The sequence below is a fragment of the Anas platyrhynchos genome, chromosome 14 (genome assembly GCF_047663525.1).
Source record: "Anas platyrhynchos isolate ZD024472 breed Pekin duck chromosome 14, IASCAAS_PekinDuck_T2T, whole genome shotgun sequence".
NCBI lineage: Eukaryota > Metazoa > Chordata > Aves > Anseriformes > Anatidae > Anas > Anas platyrhynchos.
The window spans coordinates 6,017,925-6,035,315 of NC_092600.1; the positions used below are offsets into that span (position 1 = coordinate 6,017,925).

General features: G+C 63.5%; 2 protein-coding genes across 2 annotated transcripts; one reads left to right on the forward strand and one right to left on the reverse strand.

The window, feature by feature from the left end:
• Positions 1–2,917: 2,917 nt before the first annotated feature.
• Positions 2,918–8,823, reverse strand: CCDC69 (coiled-coil domain containing 69). Its single transcript, XM_072023251.1, has 9 exons — positions 8,716–8,823; positions 5,295–5,358; positions 4,797–4,969; positions 4,598–4,685; positions 4,376–4,449; positions 4,113–4,214; positions 3,725–3,844; positions 3,366–3,463; positions 2,918–3,239 (listed from the first exon to the last, which is right to left on the reverse strand). Exons 1-9 carry the CDS (start codon positions 8,821–8,823, stop codon positions 3,071–3,073), a joined length of 996 nt encoding a protein of 331 aa, XP_071879352.1. The 3' UTR covers positions 2,918–3,070.
• Positions 8,824–13,215: 4,392 nt separating this feature from the next.
• GM2A (ganglioside GM2 activator) lies at positions 13,216–17,296 on the forward strand. The gene is made up of 4 exons (XM_027468223.3): positions 13,216–13,561; positions 15,611–15,763; positions 16,321–16,503; positions 16,594–17,296. Exons 1-4 carry the CDS (start codon positions 13,442–13,444, stop codon positions 16,747–16,749), a joined length of 612 nt encoding a protein of 203 aa, XP_027324024.1. The 5' UTR covers positions 13,216–13,441; the 3' UTR covers positions 16,750–17,296.
• The last annotated feature ends 95 nt before the right edge of the window (positions 17,297–17,391 follow it).

The following is a 17,391-nucleotide window of genomic DNA, read 5'->3' on the forward strand; positions in this document are numbered from 1 at the left end:
ATTTCAGCTGCGGAAATGTCATCGCCCCCATTTTCCTGGCAATTGCTGGGGGATGGGGGCACCGCTACCTGGTCCCGCTGCCAGCCACCTCCACCACTCACCCCCTTTCCCTGGGGGAGCATCCATCCCTGCTGTCCCCTGAAAATGCTGAGGGAGGCTTTGCGCCTCTCCGGGACCCTCTCAGGGGGCAGGTGCAGAGCATGGAGCACCCACGGGGCAGGAGCTGGATGCTGCAGGGAGCTGGGGAGAGGTGCTCAGTGCACCCCAGCACCGGGGGTGCCAATTTCCCCAAATTCCCCTCCTGTGCCGCAGACACAGAGATCAGACCTTGCAGCAGAGCTGCGGGTGTGGATGCAGGGCAAGCAGCTCCGCGCTGCTCCTGGCAGCCCCGGCACCCTCCCACCTTCCCCAACCAGCACCGAGGCTGCAGCAGGACCAGGGGAGCTGGCGGGGCACCTCCAGGCTCTGATGTCCCTGCTGTGACCCCAGCAGGAGCAGGGGAAAGCTGGGATCCCCCCAAAATGCATGGGGCAGCAGCTGCTGGCTCTCAGCCCAGCCCCTTTGGCTCCTGCTGCCTGCAGCAGCATCGCAGGGGGGCTGCAGGGCAGCTGCAATGCTCAGCGCAGCTTGGGAGGGGGGTCCTGGGCTGCAGGGCCCCCCCGGTGCAGTGTGACACCCCGCAGGGCTGTGCTGGACCCTGCTGGAGGCACCCAGCCCGGGCTGGGGTGGCGTTCGTGGCCGGAGACCTCGCTCATGTGAGGCTGCGTGGGTGACAGGCACGGCTTTGTGCGCCCTGCCACGCAGGACAACAGCCCTGCTCTGCTCCTGGTGCTGCTGCCCACGGGGTGTGCTGGGGATGCGTTGCAGACAACACCCAAAATAAACCTGAATTGCTTTTATTTTTCACCCCCAAAACAGCATCTTTTAACCTCTTTTCTGAGCCCAGGCTCGGTACCCCTCTCCCCAAACAACAGGGCACAGCCAGGTGGTGCCACACCACCCCATAGCATCCCCCACTAGCACACCCCTGCCTGGGGGCTGTGCTGGGGCCCGAGGACACTGATATGACTTACTTTAAATCCGTGGCCCCCACCCACAGATTTAAGCCCAGCCCCAGGCCTCCTCCTGTTTTTTGGGGGCTGTGCCCTAGCTGATAAGGTTGGGGTCACCTCTGGTGTCCCTATCAAGGAGCTGCCAGCTCGTGCTGTGCTGTGCTACACCCTGGCTGTGTTTCTGCTTCTTTTTGCTTGCTTTTCCCCCAAATCTGCTCCACAAATTGGGCTGGGGGCTCCTGGTGCAGGGTAAGGAGGCTGTAGGGAGGGAGCTCCTCCTTCCACCTGCGCCAGCAGCCTGGGAACATTAATTAAACCCCTTCTAATGATGCCCTGAGGCTATTAGCGGTGGGTGCGTGTGTGCATGACCTGGAAGGTGCTGTGGGAAAGATATTTCTGCGTAATTTCCCTTTGTGCTGCTGCAGGGGTGGGTCAGCAGAGGGCAGGGGAGGGCCAGGAGGCTCCAAAGGGGTTTAGGAGGCTCACAAGGGGTTTAAGCAGGAGGGCCAGCAGGGATGCTGCTGGGGCTGGTGCTCCTTCCCCTCTGGTGTGCAGCTGGAGAGGTTTGCCTAAAGCACCGCCAGGGGAAGCAGCCTGTCTTGCCAGGAAAATCCTAATAATTTTGGTGATTTTGATATTTTTGGGGTTATTTTTTATCATGGTAAAATGTTCCTGTCAGCTTCGGGCCAGGCAGACCCCTGCTGCATCCCCATTTAATAAAGCACGGCTGGAGGCGTCTGACAGCTCAGGGGGTTTTCCATGGGGGCTGTGGGGGTTTGGTTTCTTCCCCCTGCATCTCTCAGGCTGGATAACGGGCTCCTATCTATGCCCAAACCAGAGCAGGTCCCGAGAAAAGAGCTCTCCTTACCCTTGGGCAGCCTTTATGGGGGTTTGCTGCCCCCCTCCCAGCACCTCCTGCCCAGGTGCACCCAAAACCAAACCCCCCAGGGCTGAGTGGAGCAGCGGGGACGCAGGGCGGGCACACGGGGGTTGGTTCTGCCTTGCTGGCTGCCTCCTTCCCCTGATAAGATCGGCACAAAGGACGGAAACGCCTGCTGAGATGCTGAGGTGCCTGCTGGGGGTGGGGGCACCCAACCCAAAGAAACGGGGGAAGGAGCCCGAAAAGGGGGCCCAGCAGCGGGGGGGCTTCCTATGGGGCCGCAGCTCCCACCCTACCCATGGAACACGAGGTCCTGCCGCGCGATGCTGCCCGAAACACCAAAACCTCCCCAAAAAACCACCACCAACGCTGGATTCTTGAGGCTGCTGCTTCTCGTAGACTTGTAATCCTTCCAGCCCGTAGCACGTGGGCCCCGTGCGTGCACACACACACACACACAAACACGCACAGACACACGCACCTCGGCTACGCAGCCCCCCGGGAAGGGCCCCTCTTCCCAGGGGAAAGTGCTCGCGTGCATCCAGCCCGGGTCCCTCCTGCGTGCCTCGACCCCGCAGAGGGGTTTTCCCCCATGGGGGAGGACGGGGAGGGCTCGATTTTGGCGTGGCAGTGAGCGGGGACGTGCCCGAGCCGTGGGAGCCACCCCCGGGGGCTGTGGGATGGAGCTGGAGGGGGCAGCGGGGAGAGGAGGGCGAGGTGGGAGCCCTGCCCCGGGGATGGGGGCAGCTCTGGGTGCCCTGGGCACGGCACCCCCTGTGCCTGCCCCACCTCCAGCACCGATGCTGGGTGTGCTCGGAGCCAAGCGCAGGGGTCAGATCCAGCCCAGTGTTTGTCCGTGTGCCCTGGGTGGCCCCTTTTGTCCCCAAAAAGCTCCACGGCCTTACACCAGAGGAAAGGCTGCTGGCACGGCACGGTGCGGGGCCCCCCCGCAGCACAGGGAGGGCGCAGGCTGAGGAAAGGCAGGTGGGGGCATCCCATGAAGCGCTCCATCGCCCCGTGCAGGGGGACACCGCAGGGACATGGCCACCCCGAGGGCCAGCCCCGGGAGCGCAGGCACTTGTGACAGCATCTCCGGGCTCCAAACCCAGCGGAGAGCCCGGCCAGCCCGTCCTGGGTGCTACGTGGCGATGAGGGGCACGTCTCCGGCGGCGATGGGGAAGGGGGAACCGTCCCCCCCGTTGAGCACTCGGTACAGCAGCTCCTCCTTCTCGCGGCGAGCCTGCTCCCGCAGCTGCGCCTCCTTCTCCAGCGCCCCGCGGGCGGCCAGCAGCTCCTCCGAGAGCTGCCTGCGGGCAAACAGCGGCGCTGCCGCACGCACGGCCCCGCTGCCACCAGCTCTGCCCAGGTTCTGGGTGCCGGGCTCGGCCGAGGAGCCGCTGGGCACGCGGGGTGAGCCCTTGGGGAGCACCTACCTCGTCATCACCAGGTGGTTCTGCGTGCGCGCCTGCAGGTCCTCGTTCTCCTGCTGCAGGGTTTTCAGCTTCTCCTCCAGCAGCAGGTTCCTCTCCACCTGCAAGGGGAGTGCGGGGGTGAGGAGGGGGCTGGAAGTGCCCACGGCCAGCTCCTCGTTGCCTCCGAGCCCCCCGATGCCCCCCATCCATTGGGGAACCATCTCGATGGCAGCGTGCTGGCTTTGCCTGCTGCGCCCACGTCCCCTCCACACTCCAAGGGAGGAACCAGGCTCGGTCTCAGCTGCAATTTCTGGGTGATATTCAGGTGTGGAGGGGAGACGGAGAGAGCAAAACCTGTCCGCACCCCTCTCCAAACCCACCACGGTCTGAAGGTTCAGCAGCTTCTTGTCCAGGCCGTGGATGTGCTCGTTCTTCATCTCGATGACGAAGTGCAGGCTCTCCAGCTCCTGCTCCCAGAACGGGCTGGGGCTCCCGTGCTCCTGGGGGGGGTGAAGGGGGGGTCAGCAGCCACAGCAGGGTGGGCGCACGGGGCCACCACATCCAAACAGCCCCCACACCTCCCAGCGATGGGATTTTACTCATCCTTTTGGCTGTCCCATGCCCCCTCCCCTGGCTCCATCCTGTGCACCTCCTGTCTGGATCCATCGGAGAAGCTCAGGGCTGAGCCCTGGGCCAGGACGCTTCCCAAACACTAAGATTTGTGACCCAGGCAGCCCGCAGAGCCACCAGCCCCACAGTTCCCCACACCTCGATGTGCTTCTTGTAGTCTCTGCTCAGCAGCGATTCCTCCACCCGCTTCATCCTCTCCTGGAAGGATTTCAGCTGGGCCCTCAGCGCCTCCACCGTCTCCTGGCAGCCGGGGGAAGAAGCGGGACAGGGGGTGTCCGGGTTTCCTGCCCGAGCAGGGGCACCCCGATAACCCCAAGGTTGTGTGGGGCTGGGCAAGGTCTCTGTGGCACGCCGAGGACCTTGCAGTGATCCTAAAACCGTGGGGATTCCTCCCTGGGTACCTGTAAGGCCTCCTGGGACCTGTGGTGGGTCTCCTCCAGCAGCAGCTTCTCCTGCTCGTGCGCTCTCCGGAGCTCTGCGGGGGGACACGTGCCGAGTGTCACCGGCACGAGGACACGCACAGCGAGCCCGGCCCGAGCCCTGTGGTGCCGTGGTGCCGGTGGTGGCCCCCCCGTGCGTGTCCCATGGCCCCCCAGGGGCTCTGCCCAGGGGCCGGTGCGCACCTTGCAGGGTCTCCTCGTGCTCTCTCCGCAGGGCGTCGAGCCGCTCCGAGAGCTGCTCCTTCAGCTCCACGGCTTTTCCCTTTTCCACCTGGCAGAGGACAGACCCCGAGTGTCCCACGGGGCAGGAGGGATGCCAGCTCCGTGCCCTGCACGTCCCCTGACCCGCTGCGCTCCACCAGCAGCCCTATTCCTGACCCACCTGGGTGCCGACACCTCGAGGTCCCTCAGCCTCTGTCCCCGGGGCTCCTCGCAGCCTCTCCTCCTCCTCCTCCTCCTCCTCACGCCCCTGCAGCAGTTGTGCAGCCTCCGTGCCCTGCCCGTCCCGCAGCGCTGCCTTCTCCTGCCCAGCTCCATGCCGTGGGCCAGCACTGGCTGCAACGCAAACGGGGCTGAAACGGGGCCGGCCGCGTCCTGCTCACCACCGCACTGCTTTGGGGTCCTCTCTGCTCTTCCACCAGACAAAATCCTCCCTCCCACCCTGTCGGTGCGAATTAGCGCTAATTGGGGTGGTGTTGGCAGGCTGTGAGTGCGCCCCGGGGGTGACCCAGCTGCCCCCGATGATGGGTGCCATGGGGGTGCCATCAGCTCTTCCCTCCCTTATTGTGTGCTCAAGCTGGAGCCATCACCCCCGGGCACAGGATTGATTTTGGGCATCGCGTGGAGCCTGGGCACTGGGGCAGACACGTTTCCTTCTCACCGTTCTCACTCTTCAAGGCTGTGAGCTCCTGGGAAGCCGGTCCCTGCTGGGCTTTCAGCTGTCTCTGGCAGAGAAACACAAGGTGCTGATGCAAAATGTGAGCACCTTTGGGCAGGGGACAGCCGGCTGCTGCTTTTCTGCCCTCCTCCTGCCCCGTCCCTGCTGTCCTGGGATGCTGGGAGGAGCAGAGCCAGGAGATTGCTGTGCTTTTATCTGCTGCTGACAGGGAGAAGCACAGCTCGCCGGCTTTCTGCCTCCCCACGTGGGGTGAACCCAGCCCCGGTGCCATCCCCGCGGATTCGGGCAGGGGTGCGGGCTGCTCCCCAGCCCCTGGGGAAGCAACCCTAAAACACACTGACCCTAACCACCCCCTCATCCCAGCGGGCAGCCCGTGGAGCCCAGGATCCCAGACACAAACCAGATCAGGGAGCCGGGCTCGGGCGCAAAGAGATGCGCAGCGGCGAGGCGCGCTGCCTCTCCTCCCCCTCGCCAAGCCGCGGGGAAGCGCGGCTGCCAGACAGAGCAGGGGAACTCCGAGCCTGTGCGAAGCTGCAGCTCTGTCTGCCCTTCTATGGAGCTGGTGGACGCCGCGCCGAGCCCGGCCCAGGCGGCGGGGCGAGGAGGTGCGGGGAGGTTGGGGTGCGCGGCGCTCCTGCTCCGGTGATAGTGGTGCCGTGGTGGGGGCACCGCAGGGACCTCAGAAGCCCCCTCAGAGCCTTCACCGTGACCAAGCAAAGGCTGTGCAGGAGGACTGTCCTCCCACCCCCCCTGAAGGGTTTTTGGATGACCTGGGAGCAGGATGCAGGTGCCTCCTGCAGGAGCAGCCCCTGAAGACCCGCGCCTGCCCAAACCACCACGGAGGGGATGCACAAGGACAGGGAGCCCTGGGCACACCCAGCTCTGCACAGACAGCGTCCCCAGCATGGATTCGGGGCATTTTTCCCTTTTCTATCCAGCAGGATGGAGCCTCGGAGCCCTCCACAGCTCAAGAAGTTTGGTTTCAGGCAACTGCATCAAGCTCAGAAACGGAGCAAGAGGTGTGCCAGCACCGAGAGGTGGATCTGAACGCTTTCTGGAGGGCTACAGGTCACGGCACCCTTCCTCCCTCTAGGAACACACTGATTTGGGGTCAGTTCACCAGGATTTCCACCCAAACCCTGGTCACATCGAGGCGTGGGGACCGCACCACGGGGCTGTGGAGGCTCCGGGCAGCTGTGGGTCAGCCGCGGCCTCTGCTTCGGCTTTTCGTGCGAGGTGGCTCCCTGCACTGTATTTTTCTTCCCCTTTTCCTGCTATACACGCACGTTAGGCAATCAGACTCTGCAACCTTACCGACAACAAATGAAATCACAAAGAGGCAGGAAACGGGCATTTAAATCCCGAACAGGGCCCTGGGGTGGAGGTTTGGCTTTGTGGCCGTGGTGCAGAGCAGGGACAGGATTTGGGCGACGTCCCCACAGCCTCCCCGGGACCCCACAGATGCCTGGAGCTGCCCAGCTCTGTGGGACCTGCCTTCCTCTCCCTGCTGCTGCCCCGTGCCCTGCCAGGGCTGTGTGCCAGGCTGCCTGTCACCTCCTCACACAACCCCCTTGTGCCACCAACAGCCCCGAGCTCTGCGTCCGGGCTTTCTCTCCCTGTCTCCAAAACAACCCCCCCCTGGCTCTGGAAAGCGCCCAAACCCCAACCCCAAACTTTCTCCAGGCCGAAAAGCAAGCGGTGACCGTGCACGGACAGAGCCAGGAGGGGAAGGGGCCCCTGAGAACAGGCCCTGGCCGCAGCACCTGTGCCCACGCTGCCTTATCGCTGCCGGAGATGCCGGTGCCGGGGAGGACGCGGCTGCCAAGCTGCCTCCCCCGGGGCTCCTGCTATGCCGGCCGCCCACCGCAACCAGCCCCGCTCCCACTCCTCAAGGTCACCTCCACCGGGTGATGTCTGCGCCCCCACCACGTCCCCACGGTCTTCCAGGCTCCTCCTGGGCTTTTTGGGGTCCCCTCTCCCCAAGCAGCCCTGAGGGATGTGCTTCACGGGCAGGGGGAGGTCGCGCACCCCGTGCGTCGGGCACCAAAGCACGGGCAGCGGCGGCTCCGTGCCCTTCTTTACCCTTTTTGGCCAAAAAGGGGGTTTTTGGTGCTGCTTTCGGAATGAATTGCAGCTCAGTCACAGCAGCGGGGCCGTTGTGCGGGGTGCGAAGGGCGGCAAAGAGCACGGCGGGGCCCAGCAGAGAGCTGAGAGCGGGGGAGCGCAGGAAGGGAGGCGCCTGCAGATTGCCTTCAAATTTCCGCATTTCGGTCAACGTGCGGCTCGCAGCACCTGGGGCCTCCGGGCTGTTATTCCTCCCTGCCCCGTGCCCCCTTCTCGCAAGCTTCTCCGAGTCTCAAAGCGGCCCAGAAGCGTCTGATCTCATGACACAGAGGAGGAGGGCGGATTTTTTTCCATGATACAGAGAAGCAGCCGAGCTGGCTGTAAATAAAGACACTTGCTGCTGGCTCCGGGTGTGTAAGCTCCGAGCCTGCTCCCCCAGCAGTGGGGTGGGTTTGGGCCCCGTGTTCCTGCTGCCCCCCCGAGCAGGGGGCTCCCCGTGTAGGGGGCTCGCCGGCACCGCGGGGTTCCTCTGACTTTCTTCCTTCCCCTCCATCCTCCCGCCACCACAGCCCATGAGAGCGGCGCACGCAGCACATCCGACCTCACAAACAACCCCGAGGCCGACGGGGTCACGGCAAAAAATAATAGTAATTAGGGGTGGGTAATTTCTGGGGTTTAACCTGCAGGAGCCCTCTGTGGTGCAGAGCGATGCTGGGGACTCCAGGCGTTCCCCTGGCACACGGGGGGGGGCATGGCAAAGGGGGAGAGCCAGCTTTTGGGGTGGGGGGGATGCTGTGGGGACAGCAGAGGTCTGTCTGGGGGGACCCATCCCCATCCTACACGGGACAAACGTTTCCAAGGGGCACTGCCACCCCGCGTGCCTCACCGCCTTCAGCACGGCTTCCACGTGCCGCGGGGGCTCTCCTGGAGGGGTGCAGCAGGGCAGGTGGCTGCTCCCCCCGCCGTGCCCGGTGCCCCCCCACCACACCGGGGGGCTCCCACACAGCGGGGGGACAGCTCTGCTGCTCGGCTCCGCTTTGGGCAGGGGGCAGGACCCGAAGCGGGGAGCCCCCTGCGAAACACCGGTGCCAAAGAAGCGCAAGCGGGGCTCCGTGCGCACCCCGACCCCACGAAAAACCCTGACCCCATGAAAAACCCGGACCCCACGCTACACCCTGACCCCACGTCAAGATGCAGCTCCACGCAAACCCCGACCCCAATCAAAATCTGGACCCCACGCAAAACCCAGACCCCACTCAAAACCCTGACCCCACTCAAAAGCCGGACCCCAAGCGAAGCCGGGACCCCAAGCAAAGCCAGCCCCCAAGCAAACCCTAACCCCACGCCCCCCCTGTCCCACCCCAGCCCATCCCCACCCCGGCCACCCCCCGGCTCCCCACATCCCTACCTTGGGGCAGCAGCGCAGGGCGCTGCCGGTGCAGCCCATGGAGAGCCCCCGGCCGGAGCCGCTCAGCCTCGGGGCGCGGGGCGCTGCATCCCCCCCCCCAGGTCCCCCCCTCCCCCGGCCAACGGCTTCCTCCGGGGCTGTCCCAGCAGAGAAAGAAAAAAAAAATAAAAATAAAAAATAACAAAAATCCCCGAGGCTGCTCGCAGGCAGCGCCGGGAGAGGGTGCTCTGCGCCCCCGAGCAGCGGGCAGCGCTCCCCCCGCCCCGCTCCGCCGCCTGCCCGCCCCCGGGGCTGGCCCTGGGGGCGCATCTCTGGGATGCTCCGAGAGGAGAGGGGGGCCCCGCAGCGGGGGGGGTTGTCCCTGTGAGCCCCCCACCCTGGTATAAAGGGCTGAGGGGTGCAGGCAGCGCCCGCGCCGGGTTTTGTTGTCATCCCGTCAAGTTTTGGGTCGTGGGGGGGGTTTTGGGGAGGTGCTGGGTTTTTGGGGAGGTGGCTGGTGGTGGATGTGCTGGAGGGAGGGGGGGTTTTGGGGTTGTACGTGTGGAATGGGGGAGCCCCTCCTGAGCATCCCGAAGTGCTCCAAATGCTGGGTGTGGAGCCAGGGTGCCCTTTTCTGGGTGGAAATCCTGTGATTTGGAGCAGGGTCCTGAGGGGCAGCACATGAAAGCGTCCTGTCTAAAAACTGGGGGCAAAGAAGGCAGGTTCCTCCACGTGCTTGGGTTGTGATGATTTTTTAAAATCCTATAAAATAACAAACATTTCTAAAAGAAAACACATCCTGACCTTAAAAAAAAAAAAAAAAAAAAAAAAAGAAGAACACAACTTTGCCACCCAGCACTGCCGTAAAAAGTGTTTCAACCTGGTCACAAGGCTGTGCCCGTATGGAAACGCCGCCAGATTTTGTCAACAAGTTTCTATTCTGACATTTTCCAAATTTCCCCTGGGAGAAGTCCAAGCAGCCCGCGGCTGGGCGGGTGGCAGGGTGCCACCGGGGAGGTGCTGAGGTGTCACCCGCGCCTCGGAGGTGGTGCTGCTGCCCCGAGCTGCTGGGGTGACACCGGGATGGGGCCGGGGACACCCCCACTTCCCAGGGGACTTGTGCAATGCTTTTGGGATGGGAGGGTGGGGACTGGTGGGACCGGCTGGCTGCGTCCTCTCGGGTAGGTGCTGCGGAACCTGGGAGCAGTGCCCTGAGTCACGGCAGCTTCCTGGCACCGGTCGGAAGCACGGCGAGCATCGCTGCTCTTATCTCCCCAAAACCTCCTTCCCCAGCTCGCCAGGCTGAGCAGATCCTTTACCGGATAAAAAGGGCTGCAGGGAGCTGCTCCCCACCTCGCCAGGGTTAATTAAAAACCCGGAGCCAGATTTCGGAGGCTGAAGGCACGAAGCGCGGGCAAGCGCAGAAGCGCACGCATATTTTGGGGCTGAACTCACGCTGCTGGTGCCGTGGCTGCAGCGAAACAACTGCGTGCACAGCTGAGGAGAGCCCGGCTGCCAGCACGGCTGGCTGGGGTGCAGATCTCCAGCGGTGCGCACGCGTGCCCGTGGTGATCCGGGGTCACAGTGGGGTGCAGATATGGGGTGCACCGAGACGCCCTGCAAAGCCTGGATTCCTCTGGTTCATCCCCAGCGCTGCCTGCTGCCTGTGCTGCCCCCAAATCTCCTGCTTTAGCTTGATTTTACCCATTTTCTCCAGTCTTTCCTGTGTGGGCTGCGCAGGATGCGCCCTGCTGGAGAGATTTCCCCTACCAGCCCCGCTGATGTGCTTCTCTCTGCATCGATAATCTGCTCCCTTTGCAGGGTGGTGGTTAAACAGACGGAAACTCGAGTGCCCAGCTGCTTCCCAGCAAAGCAGGGGCTCTCCATGGGGCGAGGACCAGGACGTGGCCATGGGGCTTCTCCCCCTGTCCCTAGAAAGCGCTGCCGGGCAGCGTGGGGCGCTGGGCACACACGGGCTGGTGTCTGCAAACCACACTGGAGACGCAGGGGAGCATGGCAGAGGGGATTTCTGCCTGTGCAGAGGCAGGAAAGCAGAAGCAGCGCGTGGCCAACCCATCCGGGGTGCCTTCGGCTTGTTTTGCAGTTTGCCTCGATGCCTTCTCGCTGAGAAATCTTTGGGACTCCCATTAAGCGCCCCCCAGGCTGTGCCACCGGTGTCCCCCTGCCCCTGCCTGGGGGGTGATGTGCCAGCTCCCCAAGTGCCCGTGGCGTGGGGAAAGAGCAGGGTGCAAATCTCAGCCTGGGTGGCAGTGCTGGGGGGGGAGAGCTGCTGCCAGGTGGGAAGGACGCAGAGGATTTTGCAGGGGGAATTGGGGTTGTGCTGGCCCCACCAGCTTTGCCCCATCCCAGGGGTAGCCGGGGATCTCTGCCAGGATTTCGGAGGTGGCAGGGACGCTGCTATGTCCCCGGGTTCCCAGGAATGGCAGCGACTGGAGGCACCCCAGGGGTTTTGCCTGGAAAAGAGATCCCGGGAGGGTTTACCTCGTGCTCTGCTGAATTAGTAGGGTGGCAGCTGACCCAATACAGAGTTAATTTGTACCGATGGTGCTTCAAAGTGTTTGCCCAAGCTGATGGATAAGAGAAGCATTTGTGCGAGCTGCTCGAGTGTCTCTCTCCCTCCAGCTGCAGCTGGTGAGGACTGGGCAGGACGGGGTGGCAGCAGGGGGGGGTTGGTGCCAGCATGGGGGGGTCCCTCCTGGGGCTGGACCCCTGAACCTTCTGGGTGTCCCATGCGCACAGCTACCTGCTGGGATCATTCAATGCCTTTTTCCCCTCTCCTGCCCATTTTTTGTTTTTTCTCCATAAACCAACACTTCTGGAAAAAAAAAAGAAAGAAGGAAAAGGAGGAAGGAAAGAAGGGAACAAAGAGATTTAGCGGCCAGGAGCAGGCACAGGGGGATGGAGCAAGGGGCTCGGTGGTTGCAGCCTTTGGCCCTCTTTTTATTTGCTCTCAGATTGCTTTTGTAAAGGAGAGGCGAAGTCGCTCGCCTTGTCACTTATCTCCACGGCTGCTTTCCTTCTATGCAAATCAAAGGCGTTGAGCCAGAGCCGCCAAGCCCTCGTGACTTGGGCGCAGCTCGGGTGGGGGAGCTCGGGGAGCTGTGTGAGACGGGAAGGATCTCGTGGGTGCTGGGGCCAAAAAAGCCTCCTGGGCTGCTTCGGTGTCCTCCATACGTGGGGGACGAGTGGTGATTCCCAGGCACTCCTGCCTCTGCCATCTTCCAGACAGAAAGAGGTGGTTCCCTGCCACCACAGCGCATTCCAGACCCGTACACTCAATTCTCAGTTTTATTTTTAAATTTAAATTTAAATTAAATTTTAAATTTAAAATTTAAATTTTAATATTTATATTTATTTTTATTTAATTTTATTTTTTAACACTGAAAAAAGCCCTGCGGACAGGACGGGGATGGAGGAGGGAAGCCCTCACCCACGCCGGTGGCGAAGGGCACGGTGCCGGGTGCCTGCGCCTCTCCCCACGCATCTCCATCCCCGTTCTCCAGGCCCCCACCACGAAACCAATCCCGGGGAAAACTTTCCGCCCTGCTCCCGAGGAGGAGGAAGGCCTGCAGGAATGGGGGCTATTTATTCCTCGCCCTTAAGCCCCAGCAGGGGGATCAGGGGCGCAGTTGTCGCCGGGGGCAGCGCCCGTCCCATCCCCTGCCCGCTGCCGCGTCCTTCTGCGTGCTCCCGGCCGGCCGTGCTGCTAAATAAGGATGAAAAGCTAAAAATAGAGCTCCAGCAGGGCTGGAGGAGCTAGGACACTCTTCCCAGGGCTGGGAACCATACGGGGAGCTTGGCCAGCATCTGCACGCGAGGGGAGGAAAGTCTGAGTCCTGCCCCGCTCGTGGTCCCCCCGGAGACTGGTGGGGAACGACCCCAAACTGGGGCTGGGCAGGGGTGCCCAAATGGGGGAGGACGGGACCAGGGGGGGTGTTAAATGGTGAAATGGGGGTGGGTGGTGGGCAGCGGGGTGCTGGGGCAAACTGGGATCCCCCACCCTGCTGCAGCACGCGCGGCACGGAGCTGGGTCTCAGGTTGCTCCAGCTGCTGGGTGTCCTTGTGCCGAGCGAGGGGGGGGCACGGGGCTGCTTGTGCCTGGCCGGGGGGGGGGGGCACGTGCAGCCCCTGTGCATGCTTGCAGATGTCTCAGCCAGCCCGAGCGGGGCTGGAGATGAGGGGTGGGAGATGGGGAGGTGTTCTGTGTGCTGTGGGTGCCCAGGGTACGGTGTGGGCACCTCGGTGTCCCTGCCCTGGCAGCCCCCCCCCCGTGCTGGTGCAGGGTGAGCCGTGGGTGCTTGGGAAGGCAGCGCTTCCCGTCCTGCAACCCTGCAGCTCCAGTCCCGTGCTTGGAGAGAGAAAAAAAAAATCAAAGAAAGAAAAAAAAAAAAAAAAGGAGGATGGGAAAGCCTGCGAGCATGCACAAGTGGAGGGAGGGGAATCGGGAGCTGGGCTGGGCGTGCAGCTAGCAGGGTGCAGCCCCGGCGCACAGCGCGTCCTGGTTCCCCCGGCCTCCCCGCTGCCAGCCCAGGCCCTGCGAGCTGCAGCAAAGCTCCTGGAGCCCTGTGGCCGGCCCACGCCTCTCGCATCTCCCATCCCGGGCTCGTCTCCCCGATTTCGGAGCAGCTGCCTTGCAGCGAGCGGAGGCGCCGTGGCCATGCCGGCAGCGGGGCTGGTGCTGGCGCTCTGCGCCCTGCTGCAGCTGTGCCCGGCCGCGCTGGGAGCCTTGCGGCCGCAGCTCCTGGTGGAGAGGAGCGGCTCCAGGAGGCTGAGCAAGGTGAGAGAACTCCCCAGCCTTCCTCCCCGCTTCCCTGGCTGCAGGGAAGGGGAGTCCAGGGGGTTTAGGGGGGCTTTGTGGGGGAGCAGAGGGCGGTGCGGTCGGTCAGGAGGGCTCTCAGCACGCCGCGGGGTTTTGCAAGGGAGCAAATGTGTTTTCTGACCCTGCCTGAACGCCCCGTGCAATGCCCGGGGTCACCGAGCAGGGCTGGGGGTGAGGAGGGACCCCACGAACCCCACCGCAGCTTTTTGGGCACGGCTGCGGACTGGAGGTCGGGATCTCCCTGTGTCTGAGCAGCCAGGGGTTTGGGTTTGGATAAACCCCTCGGGAAGGAGAAGCCCGGTGGCCTCTTTTCAGCTGGCCGGGCGCTCAGTGCAGCCTCCTGGCAGCCCGGGCGTTATTCCTGCCCTCCGTGCGCTCTCCCACGCAGCGCCAGGCAGCAGGATCCACCCTCGCCGATTAAAACACAGAGAGAAGACTCCCTGGCAGCTCTGGGGAACCTCCGCATGACTTTCACGTGCTGTGGAAGGAAATCTTTTATTTATTTTTTTGTTTGTTTCCAGTGAATCTGATGTTGCCTGGGGAGGGGGCAGCCGGGCATGACGGCCGGACAGGGCTCCGCAAAGGGGCAGGGGGCGCACGGCCGCATGCACCCACGCTCCAGCTTCCCCTCCTCCTCACCTCTGGGCCCTCAGCCCCACGGGCACGGGGCTGCAGGGGCTCCGAGCTCTTGCAAAAGCCCAGGACGTGCTGCCCGTGCCCTGGCTTGCCCTGCGCCCAGCTGGGGCTGCTCCCCGCGTGGGCAGTGCCGCCGCCGGGGCGGGCACCGGGGCGCGCAGCCGCCGCCACCGCTCGCAGGGCAGCTCCAGCCAAACCTGCTCGTGCTGCACGGCCCCGGCATCCTCCCGCCTGAGATTTCGGATTTTCTATCTCTGTGGTTTGAAGCACCCCGCCTGCTCTGGCTGCTTCCACCTGCTCGCCCGGTCCCGGAGGCTGCCCAAGGGCTGGTGGATGCGAGGCGACGCATCCAGCGGGGCCAGGGCTGCCACCACCGCTGGCGCCGAGGGATTGTTCTGCTCCACACTGTGGTTTGGGAGCAAAATGTGTTGCCAGCACTCACTGCTGGCTTTGCCAACTGGTGGAACATGAAGGAAATATCAGAGGGCTGAGCCCGGCCGTCCCCGTGAGCCCAGGGTGCTGAGCGGGGCAAGGAGGAGCAGCACCAGAGCATTGAGGTTTCCCGGTGGGCACGACCCCATTCCCCTCTCCCGAACCCACAGCAAACGGTGCAGGACACACAGAGGATGTCCCCCCATCCGTGTGACATCCCCCGCGTGCGCCTGGCATCCCCTACACGTGGGTTTCCCTCATCCCAGCACAGCAAACTGCTCGCCAGGCTCCTCCAGACGCTTCCCCAGCCCAGGTCCCCCAGCTGGCTCGGCGCCCGCCCCGCGAGGTGTCTGGAGGAGTGGAAAGGAGCACGGAGGCTGATGAGTCAGGCTCGTCTGCCTCTCCCGAGCACCAGGGACTGGGGAAATATTCCACCTCGTTTGAAGTGCAAAGCGAGAGCCGATTTCCCAGGGCAAGGCTGGGAGCTGCCCCAGCCCCAGCGCCGTCTGTGCACTGAGCAGCTCCGGCCACCGCCAGCCCACACCGCTTCCTCTCACCTTCCCTTTCACAACCTTTGCTCTGCGGTGCTGAAACTGGTGTGAAAAATGATTTTCAGCTCATTTGCACGCCAGGCATTTCCAGGCTGACCTGGCTGGTGTTGGAGACATCAGCCTGGGAACAGGGTTTTGGGAAAAATGCGCACGGAATGGGGGGTTGTAATTGCTTTCTGATGGGGAGATCCTGAAATGCCCTGAGGCTTGTGGGGTTGGGGGTCTGAGAGAGGAGGGGGAGGGAGGGTTTGGCTTTTTGAGGGGGCTGAAGGGCATTTTCTGCCTGTCTGTGAGCAGGCGTGTTGGGGGACCAGCCCTGGGGAAGCCCCCTGCAGACCCAGGGCAAGGCAGACCCGGGATCTGACTCTTCTCGCCCCCGGTGCTGCAGGTTGGAGGCTTCTCCTGGGAGAACTGCGGTGAGGGGAAGGATCCCGTTGTGCTCCAGAGCCTCTCCGTGGCGCCCGACCCCATCAGCATCCCGGGGAACCTGCGCATCAGCGCGGCCGTGAACGGGAACAAGCCCATGGCCTCCCCTCTGAAGGTGGGTGCTGGCACCAGGGCGGGCAGGGAGCCTCATGAAACCACCAGGAGCCAGAAAATGGCCCAAAATGAGCCGCCCTTTTTGGGGACTGGGCACGGAGCGGTGCCGGGCTGAACGTCCCCCGGCTGCTCCATCCCAGAACATGCCCCGGCCAGCCTGGCCGTGCTGCAGCACTTTTTGGGGACTTTGTGGGATGAGACTGAACAGGTCCGTGGTGGCTTGCTGCCCAAGGTGACCACGGTGCCTGCCTCCGGGCAGGGGGCCAGCAGGGTGCTGTGTCCTCGCCCAGCCAGGTGGCTCGGGGCAGCGGGGTTTGGGGAAGCAGCGGGCGCACGCAGGGCTCGGTGCCGAGGGGTGAGGTTGAGCCTGGAGGAAGGGAAACCTGTGGGGGGAGAGGAACCGAAAGCAGAAGGGGGAAGGAGGGAGGAAGCCAAGGAGATGAGGGCTTGTGCTGGACACGTAGACATCCCAAAAGGTTTCTGGAGTGAGAGGTGGCTGGGGAGGGGGCGCTGGGGGCCCGTGCTGGTCGCACTGGTGCCGGACACCTTTTCTTCCAGACGGTGCTGGTGGTGGAGAAGGCTCTGGGCGACCTCTGGATCCAGCTGCCCTGCATCGACCAGCTGGGCAGCTGCACCTACGACGACATCTGCACCATCCTCGACACCCTCATCCCGCCCGGCACCCCCTGCCCGGAGCCGCTGCTCACCTACGGCATCCCCTGCCACTGCCCCTTCAAAGCGGTACGGCCCCCGGGCTGCCCATGGGTGGTCTCAGGGAGGGTGACGGGGGGCTCGGGGGGGGCCGTGCTGACACATCTTCCCTCTCCGCAGGGCTCCTACTCCCTGCCAGCCAGCGATTTCGCCCTGCCCGACGTCGAGCTGCCCTCCTTCATGACCAACGGCAACTACCGCGTGCGGGCGGTGGTCAGCAGCAAGGGAGAGGAGCTGGCCTGCGTCAAGCTGGGCTTCTCCCTGCAGTCCCAGTGAGGGGCTGGGGGGGGCCGTCCCTCCTCCCCCCGTCGCCTTTTTCCCCTCGTCTCATCTCATCCTGTCCGGTTGCATCTCATTCATCTCACCCCGTCCAATCTCTCCCACCCCACCCCACGTCCATCCCCGCCTCTGTCTGCACTCCCCCAGCGCCGTGTCCCTCCCTGTGGTCCCAAACTAACATCTGAAGCAGGAGAAGAGATTTGGGCGAGCTCAGGGGCTTTCCCCAGCCCTGTCCCTGCAGGGAGTGTGACACCGCTGCCAGGAGGAGGCCCCCCCTCACCCCTGCCCCATTTCCCCCTCTCATGCTAAGCACAGGAGGGCCCCCCGTGGCTGTCCCTCTGTCCCCAACCCCACCACCCGTGTCCCCAGCCCAGAACAGGGTGGCTTTGGAGCCTCCCCCCAGCCTGTTGGTGGGGCTTGGGGGTAGCTATTTTTTTTACCTGCTTGCCCCCTTTTTTTAAACTTTTCTTAATCTCACCAGGGGAATTTTAGAGAAAACAAAACAAAAGAAAACAAAAACAACGAACAAGCAAACAAACAAACATTCCAGGGAAAAGCAATATTTCTTGAAGCAGACCAAGGAAAGGAGGGAGCACGTGGGGAGGAGGCTGGAGGGATGCAGGGCGAGCTGTGGGGGCT